Below are 19,542 nucleotides of genomic sequence, written 5' to 3' on the forward strand. Positions count from 1 at the left end.
TTGCCCTAGTAGTTAAAGAGATGGTGTAAAAGTATGTCTCCCCACATTTCATTATATAGCAGGGCCAAGAGATGTGCTTTAGGAACTTGGCTGGCCCTAATCAGGATGATTTGTGGGCAGCTCTGCCATGCTCCATTCTTGAATCTGGCTAGTGGTTTTTTTGCTCTTGTTCTACATGCTTCTAGCATGTTGTAGGAAGAGGCTTGAGACTGGTGTTAACTAGGAAGTGAAGCTGCTAGGTGGGGAAATAGATCCCCAGTGGAGTTATTGGGGAATATTCACTGGGTGAAGAACAGATTGCTTCTGTCTTGGCACATTGCTGGCTGCTGTGATGATTCTTTTCGCGTGTTAGACTGCTGATGCAGATGAAGAGACCTTGAATCTGAGCCTTCAGCATCAGGTGCCTAAGGCAAAGTATATGTCGCTCCAATTATCTGTGTGTTGTATCTGTCCCGAGATGCAGTCATTAATTGGGATGAGGAAGGGTTCAGTGGCTGTATGTTTGCATGAGCAAAAGCTATTCCAGGCTAGCGGAATGGCAAACTGTTGGCTTAAAAAAAAAATTCCAGTGCTGTGAAAATCATTCCCAATGAAAGAGTATTGCACTAGCCTATGGGTTGTCTTATGTTTTAAATATTTAAATCTGTTCAGGACTTGTACAAGGTCTTGATCCTGTGCCCAAGAAACTTAATAGGTGCCCATGTTTGTGTCCTTGGAGAATGTACTACATATACTACATAAGCTGAGTTGGCAGGAGCCCTACATCTAATTTCTGTTTCTCTTCCTTGCAGGTAAGAAGACGGTCAGGAGTGAGAATGGAACTGGAACCACAGACATAATCAAGGCTGAGATGATGTTTTCTGTAAATAAAAGTTGACTAAAACCATTCCTTTTGTGTAAATGTTCATTGACTTGGAAGCACTGCCTTTGAACCAGGGTATGGCCCCATTCACGGCCTCTCTGGCTACGCTGCAGTGCAAAAGCAAGCGCTTGCTCATAACTGGTCCTGCTCGGCGGAAACCTGAGTGGTTCTTTTAAAGGCAAGTTACATGTAATCCTTTGATACTTCTGGTATGTTTTCCTGTAGTAATTGATGAGACTACAGACCCATTGGGAGATGTTGTAGTACAGGACTTCAGATTTCAATTTGGCTTTGCTTCATTGATGCTTCACATTAGAGTGATCTGAATTAACAGGAGTCTAGTAGCACCTTAAAAGAATAATTTATTATATAGTTATAACAACCCTGTGAGGTGGGCTAGGGTGAGAGCCTGTGACTGGCCTATCAATGTCTCCAGATCCAAGTAAAACACTGACCACAACCCCACACTTGCTCTAAATATGCAACTCCCAAAATTATTTATGTAAAAAATCTATAAATCTTCCTCTTCCCCTCAAAAAAAACCCGGGACCCAAGGTGCATAATAAAATGTGTTACCAGGCTAACACTGCTACACCTCTGGACCTATGACATGGAAGCTCATGCCACTGTACTAGAGATGGGAAGGCCTGGGGAAAAAAGTTTTTTTTTCCAAAGGCGGTTTTTAACAGAAAATAACCTGTTTCCCCCCCAATTTTTCCGTTTTTTCCAGGCCTTCCCATCTCTACACTGGATTTTAGGCTTGTGTTCTACCCTTTATTTGATTTGAGTCCAGTAGTACTGTTGAGACCAGCAAGATTTTAGGGTATAATCTTGAGAATCAACGCTTCCTATACAATAGAGGGGGCTTTGACACTTGAAAGCTTCTACCCTATGAATATTCCTCCTCTGTAAGGTGCTGCTGGACTCAAATCTGACTGGCTGCCCTCTGAAACAACTATTTGCTTGTAAATGTCAATTCAGATAATTCATTACAAGCTGGAGGTAGAAAATTTACTTTGAAGAGTTGGTTTTTATATGCTGATTTTCTCTATCCTTTAAGAAGAATCAAACCGACTTACAATCTCCTTCCCTTACGCTCCCCAAAACAAACACCTTGTGAGGCTGAGAGAGCTCTAAGAACTGACAAGATCACCCAGCTGGCTTAATGAGGAGGAGTGGGGAATCAAACCTGGTTCTCCAGATTAGAGTCCATCATTCTTAACCACTACACCACACTAGGGAAAAATGAATAGAACGGAAATAAGATATTTACAAAAGTGTTCTGTATCTCTGGCCAATGAATACTTAACTACCAAGCTGTATACAAACGTAGATGTAACACATACTAGTAGTAACAGAAGCACTGAGAAAACTGTTCATGATGAAGCCTCTGCACAGGATAAGGAAGCTTTAAAAAGCTGTACCTATCAGAACCTAAGCTGTTGCAAAGCTTATTTAGCAGAGCTACAGGAGTTAAGCAATCAGATCCAGCAGTAAATTAAAAGGATTGTTACTGGCTTATAGAGTGTTGTCCTGGCAGTGTATGGGCAAACACATTCTCTTTAGGAGGAAAACTTTTGTTGCTTCCAACAAAGGATGCACAGCCCTCTCCACTTTAAGAAAAAAATTACTTGTTAATTCAGTTTGGTGTTCTGCTGCACAGTATTAGATAGCGCACTTGCAGCCTTTCTGGTGTGAGCTGGAAAACACTTGTCCTGAAGATGGTGAACTGGCAAACAAGGGTTTTTTAATGGTAAAGTAAGCCAAGCTCCCAGCAGCACTACCAGGATCTCGGGCTTGCTTCTGACCCACCTGGGGGTTACGCATGACTGGGAATGAAAGTCAGCCGTGTCTTAGCGCCTCCCACACGGCTGGCCCAGTGAAGTGGCCATTGCCTTAGGGGCTCACATCAGTTCTTGGGTGGAAAACCAGCTCCGTGTGCTGAGTGAAATGGTCTGCAGTATCACCATTTGGTATGTGAGTCAGGAGTCGCCTACTCCTGTTATATTGGCTGAAGATCACTCTAATGCAAATGGTCAACTCAAAAAAGTTTTGTGATAAGCGTGTCTTTGGAATTCTGACACAGTAGTGTGGACAACCACAAAAGGCAAAGCAAACCCACAATATCGAGGGTAATATGCATAGTAATAACTTCAACATTTCAGGCAGAAACTCTTAAACAATATTAGTTTTAAAAAGCACTCCACTAAAATTGATTGCATGCACACAGCTTACCTTCAACAACACAGTGAAATCCTTGTGCTGTCGGTGCAGGTGCTGCCAAACTTAAAAAATCTGCACGCCTATCTGTTGGCTAATCAAGACCTGGGTAAACCCCCATCTGGCCCCACCCACTTTCACAGGTGCCCAGGGGCAGCATGTTGGGGACCCCTGATATAAAGATGCTGTTGCCCCTTCATACCACCAACCTGCTCTTTTGTTTTAGTCTCAAATAGATGCCATAAGGAAGCAAAGTTGACAGAAATTCTTGTCTGGGAAGGTAGTTATGATGTCCTTGGAATTCTAGATTATGACCTTGGGTTGTAGAATAGCTGCATTACTCATAGGCTGCCAAAGGCAGACAACAATGCTTCCTATACTTGTATGCAACAGTTTAGGAGAAATGAAGGAAGCAGGTGCAGCTCTTGAAATTGAGCTTCAACATCAATATGTGTATGTGTATATATAAACACACACACACATTTGCAGACAAAAATAGCCTCCCGAAATGGTTCACACCGACTGTGTAACTGGTGATGTCAGGAAGTGAAAGATCCTGCCATCCAGCAGTTTCTAACCTGTGACTCCTGACCCAAAGGTCGAAGCCTGTGAAAGAGTTGCATGTCCAAGCTAAGACCCTTGAAATCTGCTGCATGCTCTTGGTCCTTGCTGAGTAAACATTTATAGGATGCTGCTGCTCATGAAATACCATCTCAATGGTTTTTATCCTCCAATTCTGCTCAGCCAAATTTGAGGCTTTCCTCCAGCCCAAGGGGTATTATTTCAACACAGGAGGCTCTTTTGAGCTCCCATCTGCGGAAGTCTATGGAATGGAGGAAGGCTTCAGAATTAGCTAAAAAAATAGGAAGAGCCAGCATGGTGTAGTGGTTAAGAGTGGCAGACTCTAATCTGGAGAACCAGACTGTAAGACCATTTTAGTCCATGTATCTTGTTTTATCTGGCCAAGGGCCGCAAATAAACTATCTGAATCTGGAGAACCAGGTTTATTTCCCCATTCCTCCACATGAAGCCTGCTGGGTGACCTTGGGCTAATCAACAGTTCTCTTAGAGCTCTCTCAGCCCCATTTACCTAATAGGGTGTCTGTTGTGGGGAGAGGAAGGGAAGGCAATTGTAAGTCGGTTTGATTCTTCCTTAAGTGGTGAAGAAAATTGGCATATAAAAACTAACTCTTCTTCTTATGTCACCTAACAAGCTTCCATGGCAGAATGGGAAATCTGAACATGTATCTTCCAGACCATAATCCAACACTTGAACCACTACACCACATTGGCTCCAGTGATCTGAGATCTAGGGCTGAATCAGGTGACTATGGCAGTCCTGAAGCGCTACATCCATGTAAGCACCTTCCGCACAACTTTCCTTTTGCTGCCACTGCCCCCCTCAGAAAAAAACCAAATCAGAAATAACATCCAAGCTATACATCTTTGACATGGGATAAATTTATTTCCGAAAAACAAAGCAAGCCCATTGTAATAACCCACATAGTCTGATTATGAAGTGCAATGAAAGTCACTTGTGTCAAATCTGAATCTCTTTATATATTAGTGCATCTAGTCTTTAGACTTGGATTGTTATTGCACATGGGGGGGGGGGAAAGGAGCTGTGAACAAGACATGCATACTTGAAGAAGAGAGGCAAGTCATGTTTCCATCGTGAGAACAAGAGCTGGAACAGTACACAAACTGGAATGGTCAGAAGAACGTAGGTAACAAAAAAAATGGGGTCCAAATAATATGAATACTTAAAACATATTAAATGCTAACTTCTTCAGGCAAGGTGCTTTTTAAAAGGAAAAAAAAACACCCTTCGTTTGGGGCCCCTTCATTTAAAGATGGCAAATCATGTAAAGTTTTACACACAGTAACTAAACACAATGTACAAAAGTTTTTAAAACCACTTAAAACATAGTACACTATTAAAAGGTGGCCTCAAGAGCTCGCCTCCTTTGTAAACTAAATTAACATTCTTGTGACATAAGTTGGCAATATCAGGAAAAAAACTAATTATTGGTGTTGATCATTATGTAGTGTTCAGAAGTTACTGATTTCAATAATGCACATGTTTAGTCTTAAATGTTGATACAAGGAAACAGATGAGGCAGTTTGTCTTAAGATGTTGGTCATCAGTAGTCGGTGCTTTCGGAGTCATATGCGGCTCCTGTTAAGTTTTTCCTATGTTCACACACCAAGATGGCCTAAAGGTGCCCTCAGCAATAGCTAATAAGGCAGTCCTTGATGGAGCAAGTTGCAAGTAGGATTTACAACTCTTCAAACAGTTTTAAGAATGTGGATCTGCAAGAGTGTCTGAACACCAGTGCAACGAGAAAACTCACAGGAACAGAAGCACAATGCAAGTTCGGTCAGTCAAGTTGAACACCTCCGTACAGGACAACTGTGATCATCTGTGACGTATGCTCACATGGCCACTGTTAGACACTTCCCTGTGTGCCTAGCATTCCTTAAATCACAAGCCATGGCAATTGTACCTCAATTTTTTTGTTTTGTTTTCGAAGAAGGCTTACAATGGTTTGGTCTCATAGCTTTAACCAAATGTTCCTTTCACTTAAAAAAAAAAGAGCACTAGATCCCACACTAGCCAATTCAGCACGTTTGCATGTCTTATATGGCTACTCGTTTCCAAAAGAATTGCAATTTTGTATGAAAAAATAAGTTACTATGTATAATCCACATGAAGTGATTCACAATATTACCTATACATCCAATTTACATTCTTAACCCCAGAAAACATTTATTTCAAAATTTGCTTGACACAAGCTATCGACTGCAGAAGTGAAAGAACATTCCAGTTCATTTTACACCTCCAACTGCCTGAGAGAGAAAGAGAGAAAGGACGTACACGAGACAGGGGAAAAGAACCCAACCTTCCAGTTATACAGATTTGTTCCGTATGGCGGTGAAGATTTCAATGGGCTGCAAGAGAGTCAAAACCCATCAATGTGCCATGTGCATTACCAGTGCCGCAAAGCTCTTGATCAATAGCAATTGATGTTTTTTTTCCTTTTCTTAATTCACTGCAGAAAAGTGCACATTAGCCGCTATGCTGAAACCTCAGCATCAGCTGCTGCAAACGAGATATAAACGACATTAGAAATTGAACTAATGCTTGCATAACTTAAGTAGATAGGAGCAGTGCCTGGAAACTGGGCAACCATTGGCATAAAGCATTCATCTTCAGTAAGGAAAAAGAACACAACAGAAACCTAGTTTACTTTCATTTTTTTTAAAAAAAATCTTGTTAATACTGTAAACTGCAGATTTCATAGTTGATCAGCAGTCTCTGTGATGGGATCTTTCAGAGAACAAACCAATGAACGAGGATCCATGGCCGAGTGCATTAGAGGAATATAAACGTCGTCCATGTTTGGCATGACAAAGATTTTCTGTAAAATGGAAACGCTGATTAGAACACAACTTAGATTATATATAGTCAGATGCACCATATCCCTAACAGCTGGGCCCAACCCCTGAATGGGAAGGTACCAGAAAGATATTTAGTCGATACCTTTCATCCTCACAATTTTGGACTTGGAAGCTACAGGGATTATTGCAGCCAATGGAATGGATCCAGCACAGAATCTCAACTTGCACAAGCAGCAATACAAGAAAAAGACTGTGGTAGCTACTTACACAAAATCAAACTTATTATATCCCCACTTAAGGTCCTATGTAGCCATCTGCTGGGCACTATGGATATATAGGGACATAGGTGCTATGTGTTGCACGAGATCTTGAGCAAGCGGAACTGTGATAAGTCTGCTTAGGTTTTTCCTATTATGCATCACTGGATCCAAGCCAATAAGTGCCCATAAAAATGTTAATTATGAAATGCAGAGCTGGGCCTGTCAACAGCTCTTATGCTCTAGAACCATTTCAAGAGTAGGGATGACAATAGGGTTGCCAACCTCCAGGTACTGAGCAAACCGAAAAAATAATATAACAGACACACAAGCTCAGGCTCCCGATCCTTTGAGAGCCGTTCGCAGCTCAGCATGTCTCCCGACCTTGAGCTGTCTCTGCAAGATTCCCTCAGCATATTTCCTCCCACCTATTCACATCAGACGTTTCTGATTACACTTTGGATATGTGAGAGTCTATTAGGACTTTGGAGCTTTTTATTGCTATGTGAGATCGGCTTACTCCTCGTCTTCTGGATATCACCTCTGCACACGCTCGGTGCAGCATTGTATGGGACAAGTACCATTTGATCCTGCTTTGGAGGATCGTTTCAGCATTGATTTGTGGAGGCATTTTAAGATCCTTGTGTACGATTTTCCATGCTTGCTATTCTTTATGCATGTGATATATTGACTGTTATAATACTGAATGACTTTGCTTGACTGTTATAATACTGAATGACTTTGCTTGATATTCTTTATGTATGAGTTATAATACATGCCATAATAGTGAAAGAGTCTAGGCTTATGTTTAAATTACTTGTTTGTGGCTTGTGTGTCTGTTATATTATTTTTTCGGTTTGCTCAGTTTAATAACAGCACACGTCTTAGCATAATCTCCAGGTACTAGCTGGAGATCTCCTGATATTACAACTGATTTCCAGCCGATAGAATCAGCTCACCTGGAGAAAATGGCTGCTCTGGCCATTGGACTCTATGACATTGAAGTCCCACCCCGCCCTCCTCAGGCTCTGCCCCCCAAACCTCCCGCCGGTAGCAAAGAGGGACCTGGCAACCCTAGATGACAATCATAATGCAATATGTGTGGGTGTATACATACATATAATTTCTATATACTACAACAATGAATATGAATACCTATATTAAAATTAAGATGTGTATCAAGGTTATTTTAAAAAATAAATTCTCATTATACAAATCTATTATATGCTACATATATAATTGTATTCTATTATTTTATGTTGCAAACCACCCTGAGCCCTGTTCAGAAATGTAATCAAACGAAGTCTGTATCCTCTTGTCTTAAAACTGAAAGAGCTTAGCCATTTCAGAAACCTTCCAACTCCTTGCTAACCAATTTTTTAAATGAAGGAACAACAGGCTGTCACTATTCGGAGGCGATCAAGATTTTCATTGTGATTCATATTTCCCAAGTCCCTGCCCTTTACTCCTTTTAGAATCTGTCTATCAAGATGATGCAGCAATGCATTTAAATGAAGGACTAACCTCCTAAACACCTTTTAAAAAACAAGCTTCGCAACAGAAATCACATATAACCTCATGTCATCTTGAAGATACCTCCAACACCTAATTGCCACCACTTTACATCCTGGGGGAATCAGTTAGTTTCTAATCAGAGTTCTCAGCGAAGAGGAAGGCACACACGAAAGCTTGGTAACAAGCCGGATCTGCCCATATTCAAGCTTAATGTTTTGCTCAGAGTGAAGTCTGAGTGCAGCCTTAGATTCACACAAGAGGAAAGAGCTGGGCCCTTAGTGGAAGTTTGATAGAACTGTATCAAAATCAGTCTGCAATATTCTTTCCCATTTAGTTTTGAATGCATGTGCAGCTTTATTTCTATCCCACTTTCCTCCCCAATGGGGATCCAAAGCAGCTTAGAATATCATTCTCCCCTCCCCAATTTTCTCACAAGCCTGTGAGGTAGGTTAAACTGAGAGAATGTGACTGGTCCAAGGTCATCCAGCGAGCTTCCATGGTGGCACAGGGATTCAAACCCGGGTCTCCCAGAATCCCAGTCCAACATTCAGTCCACCACACCAGCTCTCAAGTTATTCCCTAAAGAATCCATTTACACATAGTACCCAACAACCCTGTTGTATTTCTGGGAAGATTTACCACCACTTCAGACTTCTGGCTATTAATGCTGGCTACGATACAACTTAATTGAAAGCAGTGGCTCTCAGTTGGGACCAAAAAATAATAAGGAGGAGGCAACGGAACAGGGTCAATTGGGAGAAGACATTCTGGGAGACCTGACATGAAACCTGTATTTGCCTCCGCATGATGCCTGTTGCTCAGTAACATTATGTATGTACAACACTGAAACGCAACAAAACACATTAACACTAGTCAAAATTAAAAGATCTTTGAAGATACATACCTGGAATTCTTGTTCCAATTTTCTCTCTATCCACTCAGTCACATGAGCCAAAGTCACTTCTCTCTCACCAAGCTTTGGCCGAGCTTTTAGCTCCAGATAGGGTGGCCTTCGGAAACCGTACCTAAAGATAAAGCAATCAAGTTTTCTTATTTACAGATCAGATCTATAACCCACCCTTCCTCTATCAGGGAAGCACACATTCTTTATCTTCAGCCACTGCCCTGTGAGGTACAGGAGGCTGTCCAAGGATAACATACGCTCTGAGACCGTGTGGGACTATGAACTCAGACTTCCCTGATCCAAGTCCAACAACCCATCCATTATATCACATCTGCAGAGCAACGTGACAGCAATGCTAACTCTGTGAACTTAGGTAGATCATAAGAGGGAGGGCAGGAAGGGATAAGTCAGTGCTTGGCTCTCATGGCCCTTTCTTACATGCCCAGGGTAATGCCGATCACCACTTTGGGGAGAGGAAGCAATTTTCCTCCAGGCCAGATTTGCCAGGGATACTGGATGAGTTTTTTTGCCGGGTCACTAGGGGTGTGTGTGTGTGTGTGTGTGTGTGTGTGTGGGGAAGGTAGTTGTGAATTTCTTGCATTGTGCAGGGGGTTGGACTAGATGACCCTGGTTGCCCCTTCTAACTCTTATGATTCTATGAATCTATGACTAACAGAGGAACCCTATGCAGAGTTACTGCAGTCTAAGCCCAGTGAAATCAAGGCTTAGACTGGAACGATTTTGTTTAGGATCCGTCTGTAAAATGTGCACCTTCTGTTGTTTTAAAAATTATTTTATTTAAATCAAGCCAGTTACAGAAACTTGCATTTCCACCTTTATATGACCACATATTCCAATATAAAATAAAAGGCCCTTTTCCCCTGAGGGTGGGCATAGCTCTCTTCTGTGCATTTCCTTTGTTCATTTCTGCAGTGCCTCATACTCTAATCAGCTGCTCGTTAGCAGCTGCCATTGTCCCTGTACCAAGCTACTGGCAAGAAAGCATTAGGTGCTAATAAGAGGCTTGACTAACAGAAGTTGAGTAGGATATCTGCATCCAGATGGTTCTGCTATGTTATCAATGCATTAGATTACCACCACCACATAAGATGGGTTGAATAAATGTTGATTGGCTGCTGTACCATAACAATCAATTTTTAAAATTGAACAGGACCCTTATATAAGGTCAGAGGACACATTACTATTTTAGAAAATGATGGCATTTTTTTTAAAAGTAACTTAATGTTCATTATTTTAGCTAGGCTCTCTTTGATGGCTTGCAGCCATGGCACATGTTGGCTGCAATCAGCACTAGAAAGCGTTCCTTCTTTCCAACACTCTTTTAAGTTTTAGCATTTTACTTTTATTTTGTCCAACAACTCCTCTGGCCCTGCCCCATTTAACTTAATGAAAAAATAAGTCTAAACCAGAAGTGGTGGTTACTGGGTCGGATCACTGTTCTTCATGAGATGGAAGGTAAAGTGTCCATGTTATCTGTCTGAGTTATAAAGATTTACAATTGGAATATTGAGCCAATTGTAAAGATCAGATGGTTTCAAAGAATAAAATAGGAGTAAAAAGTCAATCAGGTGATTGGGTAGATGACACCTTCAGTGTCTTCCCAGCCCCTGGCCTAAAGACAATATTTTAAAATGTTATAAGCTGCTTTGAGGACTCAAAACATCCTTCTCTCTAGTATAACAAACTAAAGATATTCTGTAATTATGTTCTATTCAGAAATCATTTTACAATACTGTATTGTTTTTATAATGATAACGTTTACCCCTTCCCCTTTTTCTCTTCCTGTACCCTCCAATTATATAAATAAAATAATAAAAATAGCAAAACAACAACAACAACATCCTTCTCTTCATATTCTTGGTTCTTATTTCAACTTTTTAGTATAATTCCACCACTATTTTCAGTTTTCTGAGCCACCATAAATTATTTTTTTAAGAGAATGCCACTACATGCTCCTCAATCACAAATTTACAAATCCCAGGCTGTTAGTTCAGCCCTTAATCAACAATGGAATGCAGTGTCCAGTTACAGATTCAGTGGAGGATAAGATTACTACTACTAAATCTTCCCCTAGATTGGGGATGGGAAAGAAGGGCTTCCCCATATAGCTGAACACTGGGAGGCGAAATCTACCTTTCCCCGCTGAAATGGATGGAAAGTTCATCATTCCATGACTGGAAGGAACCTCCCCCTCTCTGCCCCCACCCCCAATCTCCCACCTCTTTGGCCATTTCTCACCCGGTTCAACAGTTATCTACAAGGACTAGTCGACACATTCAGGAGAATTCAATGGCAAAGTACACAGATGGTACAGTCCATTCTACCATGTTGTATGTATGTATGTGTGTGTGTGTGTGTAAAGTGCCATCAAGTCACAGCCAACTTAGGGTGATCCCATAGGGCTTTCAAGGCAAGAGCTTAACAGAGGTGGTTTGCCATTACCTGCCTCCTCGTAATGATCCTGATATTCCTTGGAGGTCTTCCATCCAAATACTAACCAGGGCTGACCCTGCTTAGCTTCCAAAATCTGACAAGATTGAGCTAGCATAGGGCACCAGAGTCAGGGCTCCTCCAATTTAGGTTGCAGGTAATGGGCTTTGTTTTTGAAAGATTCTTTATGAAAACAAGTCCCTGAGAACAGAATGCAGTATGGAAAAAGGTTCTAATTAGAACTCCTTGCTTTTCTGTGTTGATTTTCTATTTGTAGGGAGTTTTTTTTTTAATATAGCAAGACTTTCAACAATGCAGTGAGCAGCAGAACCATTATTTGAACCTCAAACCAAAACAGGGATCTCTAAACCTGTAGCATTAAGAAGCCCAAACCACTGGCTTGTGCAACAAATCAAAACTCAAAACAAAACAAAGACAAGGTTGTTTCCCAATAACAGTTTGACTGTATTCGCTGATATAAAAAATAAACTCCCCACACCAAGAAAATGGGTATGTTAAAAGGGGCTAGCCGATTACTTGACATGCTTATTTTCCATGTGCAGGGAGGGAGATAATATATTATTGGAATGGATGACCATTCAATCATGTGGACCCCATGTGAAGTAGGTCACAGCTTTATCACCTCAACAAGAGCTAGGCCTCAGAAATAACAGTTGGTATGAGCTGTGACTCACACCCATTGTTTTCACAACTGCTTTTAAAAAATAGATCTTTGCCAGAAATTGGGTGAATTGCTTGTCAGCGCAGTAAGACCAGCTACTCTTACTGCATCCTATACTGCACTTCAGTTTATAAATACATCATTCTATTACATGCCTTTCATGTAGTTAAGTTAAAAAAAGAAAATGCAGAGTCCAAGACACCAGAGGAAGGAAGGTGGTTTTAGAGAAGCATTTCAAAGCACACAGAAATAATAAACCAAACTATGCCAGTTACACAGAACCAGATGACAAGCAATACCGATCTTGAAGATGACAACTCCTACTAACAAATCCCAGTCTCCCTTACTGCACTTACCATATTCTATCAGTAGGTGGCGGTGGAATGTTAACAGCCAACGTCCCTTTGCATTCTTGCACCTCAACAGTTAGCAACAGTGGGGTATTGGAGACCTCTTCAATTTTCTTTTTGATGAACTCTGTCTCCGTCGCTTTTTGGAAGTATTTCGACTTGGTGATTTTATCCACAAATCTCATGATTTTACTTGTTCGGTGTCCTACCATGTAACTATAAAAGAGAGGGAGTACGAACAAGGCATCCAAATGAATCTTACAGCAGCCAGGTAGTACACAGGGGAGAGGCTGTGGCTCAGTGTTAGAGCATCTGCTTGGTATGCAGAAGGTCCCAGGTTCAATTCCCGGCGTCTCCAGCTAAAAGGATCGGGCAGTAGGCGATGTGAAAGACCTCAGCCTGAGATCCTGGAGAGCCGCTACCAGCCTGAGTAGACAATACTGAGCCTGATGGACCAAGGGTGTGATTCAGTATAAGGCTGCTTCATGTGTTCAAAAGAAGGGTTCTTATACTATTCAGCAGATGTAAACAGAACACTAGCTGCTAACAACAGAGATAGAAGGGGGGCAAGCAGGGACATGTGACATACCAAGCCATGAGAAGGTAAGCCTACCTGTACTGTAAACCAGGAGAGGCCAAAAATCAAACAGAGGCCAAGAGGGATGCAGATGCTCCCATGAACTTTGGGCTTCATGGGCCACACATGATTATCAACCAGTTACTTTCAGCTATCTGATGATACTGGATGGAGTATACCTGAAGCCATTTCTTTCCTGGGCATTCTGGCCTCAGATGGTGCTTACACAGGCCAGAAGCAAGAAAACGATTTAAAGAAAACTGCCAAAGCACAAGCATATTATTTCCCCCTTCACAAGTTTGTTTTCAAAATCCCCCATACTTTTGGAACTCAAGAACAGTTTAGGGGTCCCAGAGGGGAACGAAGAAAAAAAAGGGGGCACTTGGTGGGGGGGGACTGAGAATGCTTCTTTGGCAATTTGCAAGGTTTACTGTTCAAATTTCTACATTACAGTTTTAGTATAGAGTTTGGTACTCCCAGTTTCTAACCAACTGGGGCTCAAAGCTGCTAAAGATCAGTCTTCGAAATAACATTAACACTTTTTTTTTAAGATGAGTGAAATGAAAAAGTAAAGCCCAATGCTTGGAGAATAGTAAAGCCACTGAATTGAGAAACAATTCTGGACGATCTTGGAGGTGGTCACTTGGCTGATCCTTACCCAAGAATGTACTGTCACAAGGGGGCAGAGATAAGCCATTCCTCTTTGAGTTACCCCCCCTTGCCTAATGCCTATAACTACTGAAGACTTGTGCATTATAGCAACACAGGCAGCAGTTTTAGAAATTCCTGTCATCAGCTGAATTTGTTACATTACTTATATCTTTCCCTGAGACATGGTATCGATCCACATTCAGTCAATAAAAATGTCTTGATAGAAACACACAGTTAGACTGTTGCTTTAATGGGGGGGGGGGGGGAAGCCAGCAGAAACACCTTCCTGTTTACAAATGTTTTGCAATGTTCTTTTCATTCAGCCCAAATGCTTTTCCTTTCCAGCTGGCACTGGAACTGTGACAGTTTACTATTTTTAACCACTAAAATACATTTGTCATAACGTAAATTGGCATGATAGATGGTGATTTATTCATTAGATGTTAAAAGACTTGTCTGGAAACACACTCAAGCATAGAGTTATTTCCCAAGCGTGCAGATATCACCTCTCCCATCTACTGTATCCATGTCCTGGCATAGCAGGACCAATGGCTTGATTCTGGTGGAGCAGTGGTTTAGAGCAGCCGACTCTAATCCGGAGAACCGGGCATGATTCCCCACTCCTCCACATGCAGCCTGCTGGGTGACCTTGGGCTAGTCACAGTTCTCTCAGAACTCTCTCAGTCTCACCTACCTCAAAGGTGGCCTCTTGTGGGGAGAGGAAGGGATGGTGATTTTGAGCCGCTCTTAGACTCCTTAAGCTACAGAAAAGTGGGATATAAAAACCAACTCTTTTTCTGTGTACAACAGTTTCATATGTTCCTAAATGAAGGCACTTATTGCTATTCAGATACACTGAAGGAATAATAGCACCAAGTAGCAAGATGGTGCTATTAAAAGCAATTAGCAATCTTATTCCAACTCAGTGCCAGTAACAATACATTTTAGGAATATTAGGTACTTTGTGTATATTTCCTTGGCTGTGCGCGTTTGTGGTTTACAGTAGCGCAGGCTCTTAAGAGACTGGCAACAGCCTGATGCCACCGCACCTATGATATGCATGCAGAATTCATCTATGGGGCTCAGAATCATTATGTGCCGATGTACATGATTTATTCACACCAGCTGAGGATCTCTGCCAGTAAAAATCAATTTCCACCATAGGACGACCAATAAATTGCTGATGAGAGGCACTCATCTGGACTGTCTGCAGGGCACTCTGGCTTTGGGAAAAGATCCTTCCTGGAGGGCCGGATACAACTTAACGGGTTTTGCGGACTGTACTCCCAACAGGCTGCTTCCACACTGGGTCTCTACATCAAAACAGTCTCTCTTGGAGAGCTGACTGATGCTTTTGCTTGCAGAGAAATGTGGCGTCCTGCCTCCTTTGATAGCTTGTTGTTCTCTTTCTAGACCACTGCTTCTGTTGGTGAAGTGAAGAATGTACTACATTGCCAAAGGAAATCTGTGGATTCCCTGAACTCAGTCTCACTCAGTTTAAAGCTGCTTCAGTTGCTCAGCAGTCATGCCGGGCGATGCACATGATTTATGCTTGTTCTTCTTGACTCTTCTAATGTAGCACATGCAGCAGTGATCTGCCCATGAACTTTCAAATGACCTCAGGCGCACAAGTCGGTAGAGTGGCTTCGGAACTTTTCAAATGAGACTTAACTGCTTATTGCATGCAGTCTGGCATTCACAAAAATAGCTTACTTACCTGCACCTGTTGCTCTTTGAGCGATTGTCTGTGCGAACACACTGATTGGTTTTGCACCTGCACAGAGCCATGATTTGGAAACTTCTACTAGAGCTGGCTTTTTAGGCATGAAAAATACCATTTCCTCAGAGATGCAGTTTGGACTGTGTAAGCCCAAGGGGTGCATCTTCCTGCTCTGCTTCTTCCGAACTGAAAGAGTACCCCCTTAACAAGTTCAAGGCACTTCTTGTGGGAGGGAGTGACTTGTGTACAGGTGACTTCTTGGACAAGAGTTACAGGTAAGCCACCTGTTTTTACTTCTTTGTGTTCTCTGTGCATCACACTGGTGGGTGTAGAGTAGCAAGCTGACTCTACTGCTGATTCTATGACCTTAGGCAGTTTATGAGAGGGAGGGCACCTTGACCATCTTCTGGGCATGGAGTAGGGGTCACTGGGGATGTGGTGGGGAGGTAGTTGTGAATGTCTTGCATTGTGTAGGGGGTTGGACTAGAAGATCCTTGGTGGTCTCTTCCAACTCTATGATTCTGCTTGGAAAAGGGTACAGATACTTTCAGGAAAAGCACAGCCCTGCCTATGGACACATCAGCTGTGGGTCTGATATAGCAGGAACCACTTCAGAAAGGTGGAAGGCGGCACCCACGTGGTTGGTGCTGCAGAGCTCAGAAAGAAGGATCACTCTGTTGAAGGTGTGGTTTCGGCTCTGGTGGCATGGGCCCTTTGTGCCCCAGGAAAAGGCTTATGGGCCAATTCATAACAAAGCTTGATGCTATCAGTGACATAAATTCTGCGACTCTCCACCATTCTTCCCTCTCATTTCAGCACACCAGCTGTCAACCAATCTACTTTCTCATCATTTCAATCAGAATCGAAGCTACCAATTACTTGGAGTTTGGAGCTAGATTTAGATTAATGATTGCTCTCCAAGTTAACACAGGGTTTTTCACTTGCCTTTACCTTATCTTCACACACTAAGGGCTAAATGCATTAAAAGTCACCAAAGAATGGAAGGCGGGCTCTTGTGGATGTTAAATTACGAGCCCCGGATTATCACAAACTGGAATGAATAGTAATTCTCTCCCTGTCACACTGAAAGCTTTAAGCCAGTTGTACTTGTCAGGACTCGCTTTTCAGCATACGAGAAAAGCTTAGTATGTCATCTGAAGGAGGCAGTCCTGTCCAAACAGAAAGAGAACGCTAACATTCAGAGAACATAATGCCTTCTCTGCTTCTGAAGCTGGAGTCGGAAAGATGACAGGGAGAACCAGACCCTCGTTGAGATGAAGAAACTTCCTATCTGTCCCTTATGGTAATGAGGGTCTGAGCTCAAACTTCAGCATCCCTCTGTTCCTCCTTGCTGAACAGACTGAATAAGACTTTTAAGGTAAGGAACTGCAGATTCCATATCGGAAGGGTTCAAACGGCTTATCCATCAGCAGAGTCAGGACAAGCTGTAGTTCCCACACTGGTGCGAGTGGCTTAAGTGGAGGATGAAGCTGCACAAGGCCCCTGAAGAACCACTTGGCTTGTAGTTTAATTGTCATTTGTAAATGACTAGCTCTGAGAAGAAGAAAAACTCATGAGGAAGATCCCCCAAGTGACTTCAGCAGACAAGAAGAAGAAGAGAGGAAGAAGAAGAGGAAGCAGCAGCAGCATTGAGTAGGAAGATGCAACTCCTACGTCTTTGGCATGCACAGGCCAAGACACATATCTGAGGGAAGAGGATTTTTTTACACCTAAAAGCTAACTCTAGAAGTTTCCAAATCATGGCTTTGGCCTGCAGTGTGACACACAGAGACCACTAAATAGTAATCAGACATTACAGGTAACAGTGCTAGTGATAATACTGCCAGCGTCGAACAAATCAAAATTCATCAAGTGGCAAAGACAGATGGACTCACCCTTCGGCTCCTGGCACTAAAGGCTTCTCGCTCCCTGTTGCCTCTGGAGCGTCATCTTCCTCTGAGGAGCCAGCACTAGACGACTCCTCGTCACTGTCTGCGAGGCAATACGCCCTTGGTCTGAAACTGAAACGAGGGACACTCAGTTGTAATACCTAAATGAAGCTTCATTAACTACATGGGCTGGGACAGTTTTGGGTGCCTTGTGTGATTAGGTGACTTGGCCACTTTACACATCCTTCCTTCAGTATCTGCTTCGAAACGGATATGGAAGATCAAAGTAGCATATGTTTCTGCAATACTTTCCTCTTCCACACAGCTGGACGGAGCTGCGCTTAAGCATAAAAAGAAACACTTGTGTGAGTGCGGAACAATGGAATGTCCTGCATGCAGTCATGTGGAATATGAAATGGTTTTAAGAGGTTTCGAACTGTTTCCATCTTGTAAGTGATTTTTCAGCAAATTGAATGCAGTGCAGACAGTTATACCACCAAAATACAATGGATAAGGAACTTTAATCAAGCATGACTTTTGACCTCATGGCGCATGCTTAGGAGGTCCAATGTGTTTCTCTGTTAGACTCAGGATTGATTTTGCAAGTGCTGTACACTTCCAGAAGAATTTTCACATCTATACCTCTTATTTGCCTCTGCACATATCCACCCATCGAAGTAACTGGTTGCTAGCAGTAGAGTTAGGTCCTTTTTATACAGGCTCTTTAACCTACTTTGGTTTCAGAAAACGTAAAGATAAAACACTATCCTTCCACAGTTAATGAAGCTTTCATTCAGGTTTTCCAAAACTTGTCTGGATCTGGTTGTTGTTCCTCTTTGTGTGTGTGAAACCTTAATTAAAGAAGTTTTAAACAATGTATCTGATAAGCAGATGTAATGGCAGTTAAGGTCACAGTAAAATTTATGTACTTAAAAGCTTGAACATAAGCCAAGGTTTTGTCGAAGGCTTTCACGGTCAGAGTTCATTGGTTCTTGTAGGTTATCCGGGCTGTGTAACCGTGGTCTTGGAATTTTCTTTCCTGACGTTTCGCCAGCAACTGTGGCAGGCATCTTCAGAGTAGTAACACTGAAGGACAGTGTCTCTCAGTGTCAAGGGTGTAGAAAGAGTAATATATAGTCAGAAAGGGGTTGGGTTTGAGCTGAGTATTGTCCTGCAAAAGTATTGTCCTGTAAGTATCAAGATAATGTGCTAATGAGGGTATGGTATGTTAATATGGAACCATTGTATCCTGAAGTGATCTGTTAATGTGTGTAATCCAAAACTAATCTGTATGGCTATTGTTGAATGTTGTCTTTGTCTGGAGGTTTTTCAGGGCAGGAAGCCAAGCCTTATTCATTCTTAAACTCTCCTCTTTTCTGTTAAAGTTGTGCTGATGTTTGTGAATTTCAATCTGTACCAACTATTTTGTCAGATTGCACAGAGAAGCCATTGAAATTCACAAACATCAGCACAACTTTAACAGAAAAGAGGAGAGTTTAAGAATGAATAAGGCTTGGCTTCCTGCCCTGAAAAACCTCCAGACAAAGACAACATTCAACAATAGCCATACAGATTAGTTTTGGATTACACACATTAACAGATCACTTCAGGATACAATGGTTCCATATTAACATACCATACCCTCATTAGCACATTATCTTGATACTTACAGGACAATACTTTTGCAGGACAATACTCAGCTCAAACCCAACCCCTTTCTGACTATATATTACTCTTTTTACACCCTTGACACTGAGAGACACTGTCCTTCAGTGTTACTACTCTGAAGATGCCTGCCACAGTTGCTGGCGAAACGTCAGGAAAGAAAATTCCAAGACCACGGTTACACAGCCCGGATAACCTATAAGCCAAGGTTCTTTCTAGATCTGTTGGGATCTCATAGCTAATCGGAGTTCTCTTTAGATTTTGCTTGTGGAAAATTAAGGCATTTATAAACTCTAAATTCCATAAATATTTCAAATATTACAATTTTATATCCTAAGTAAGTTATAAATGATGCATTTTATGTTAAGGCCCCTGACCCGGATGGCCCAGACTAGCT

General features: G+C 42.0%; 1 protein-coding gene and 2 non-coding genes across 3 annotated transcripts in view; 2 read left to right on the forward strand and 1 right to left on the reverse strand.

Moving 5' to 3' along the window:
• The first annotated feature begins 325 nt into the window (after positions 1–325).
• On the forward strand, positions 326–388 carry LOC130493644 (small nucleolar RNA SNORD104). Its single transcript, XR_008934007.1, has one exon. It is a non-coding gene; the product is annotated as a small nucleolar RNA SNORD104 (small nucleolar RNA).
• A 530-nt stretch (positions 389–918) lies between these two features.
• LOC130493658 (small nucleolar RNA SNORA76) lies at positions 919–1,053 on the forward strand. The gene has a single exon (XR_008934020.1). It is a non-coding gene; the product is annotated as a small nucleolar RNA SNORA76 (small nucleolar RNA).
• A 5,322-nt stretch (positions 1,054–6,375) lies between these two features.
• Positions 6,376–19,542, reverse strand: part of TEX2 (testis expressed 2) — a 132,053-nt gene continuing 118,886 nt past the window's right edge. Inside the window, exons 9-12 of the mRNA XM_056857476.1 lie at positions 17,487–17,612; positions 12,650–12,859; positions 9,161–9,281; positions 6,376–6,504 (exon numbers count right to left, since the gene is read on the reverse strand). Of these exons, the coding sequence (XP_056713454.1) occupies positions 6,382–6,504; positions 9,161–9,281; positions 12,650–12,859; positions 17,487–17,612 (580 nt within the window). The 3' untranslated portion in view covers positions 6,376–6,381. The remainder of the gene's footprint in view (positions 6,505–9,160; positions 9,282–12,649; positions 12,860–17,486; positions 17,613–19,542) is intronic.

The sequence above is a fragment of the Euleptes europaea genome, chromosome 1 (genome assembly GCF_029931775.1).
Source record: "Euleptes europaea isolate rEulEur1 chromosome 1, rEulEur1.hap1, whole genome shotgun sequence".
Classification (NCBI taxonomy): Eukaryota; Metazoa; Chordata; class Lepidosauria; order Squamata; family Sphaerodactylidae; genus Euleptes; species Euleptes europaea.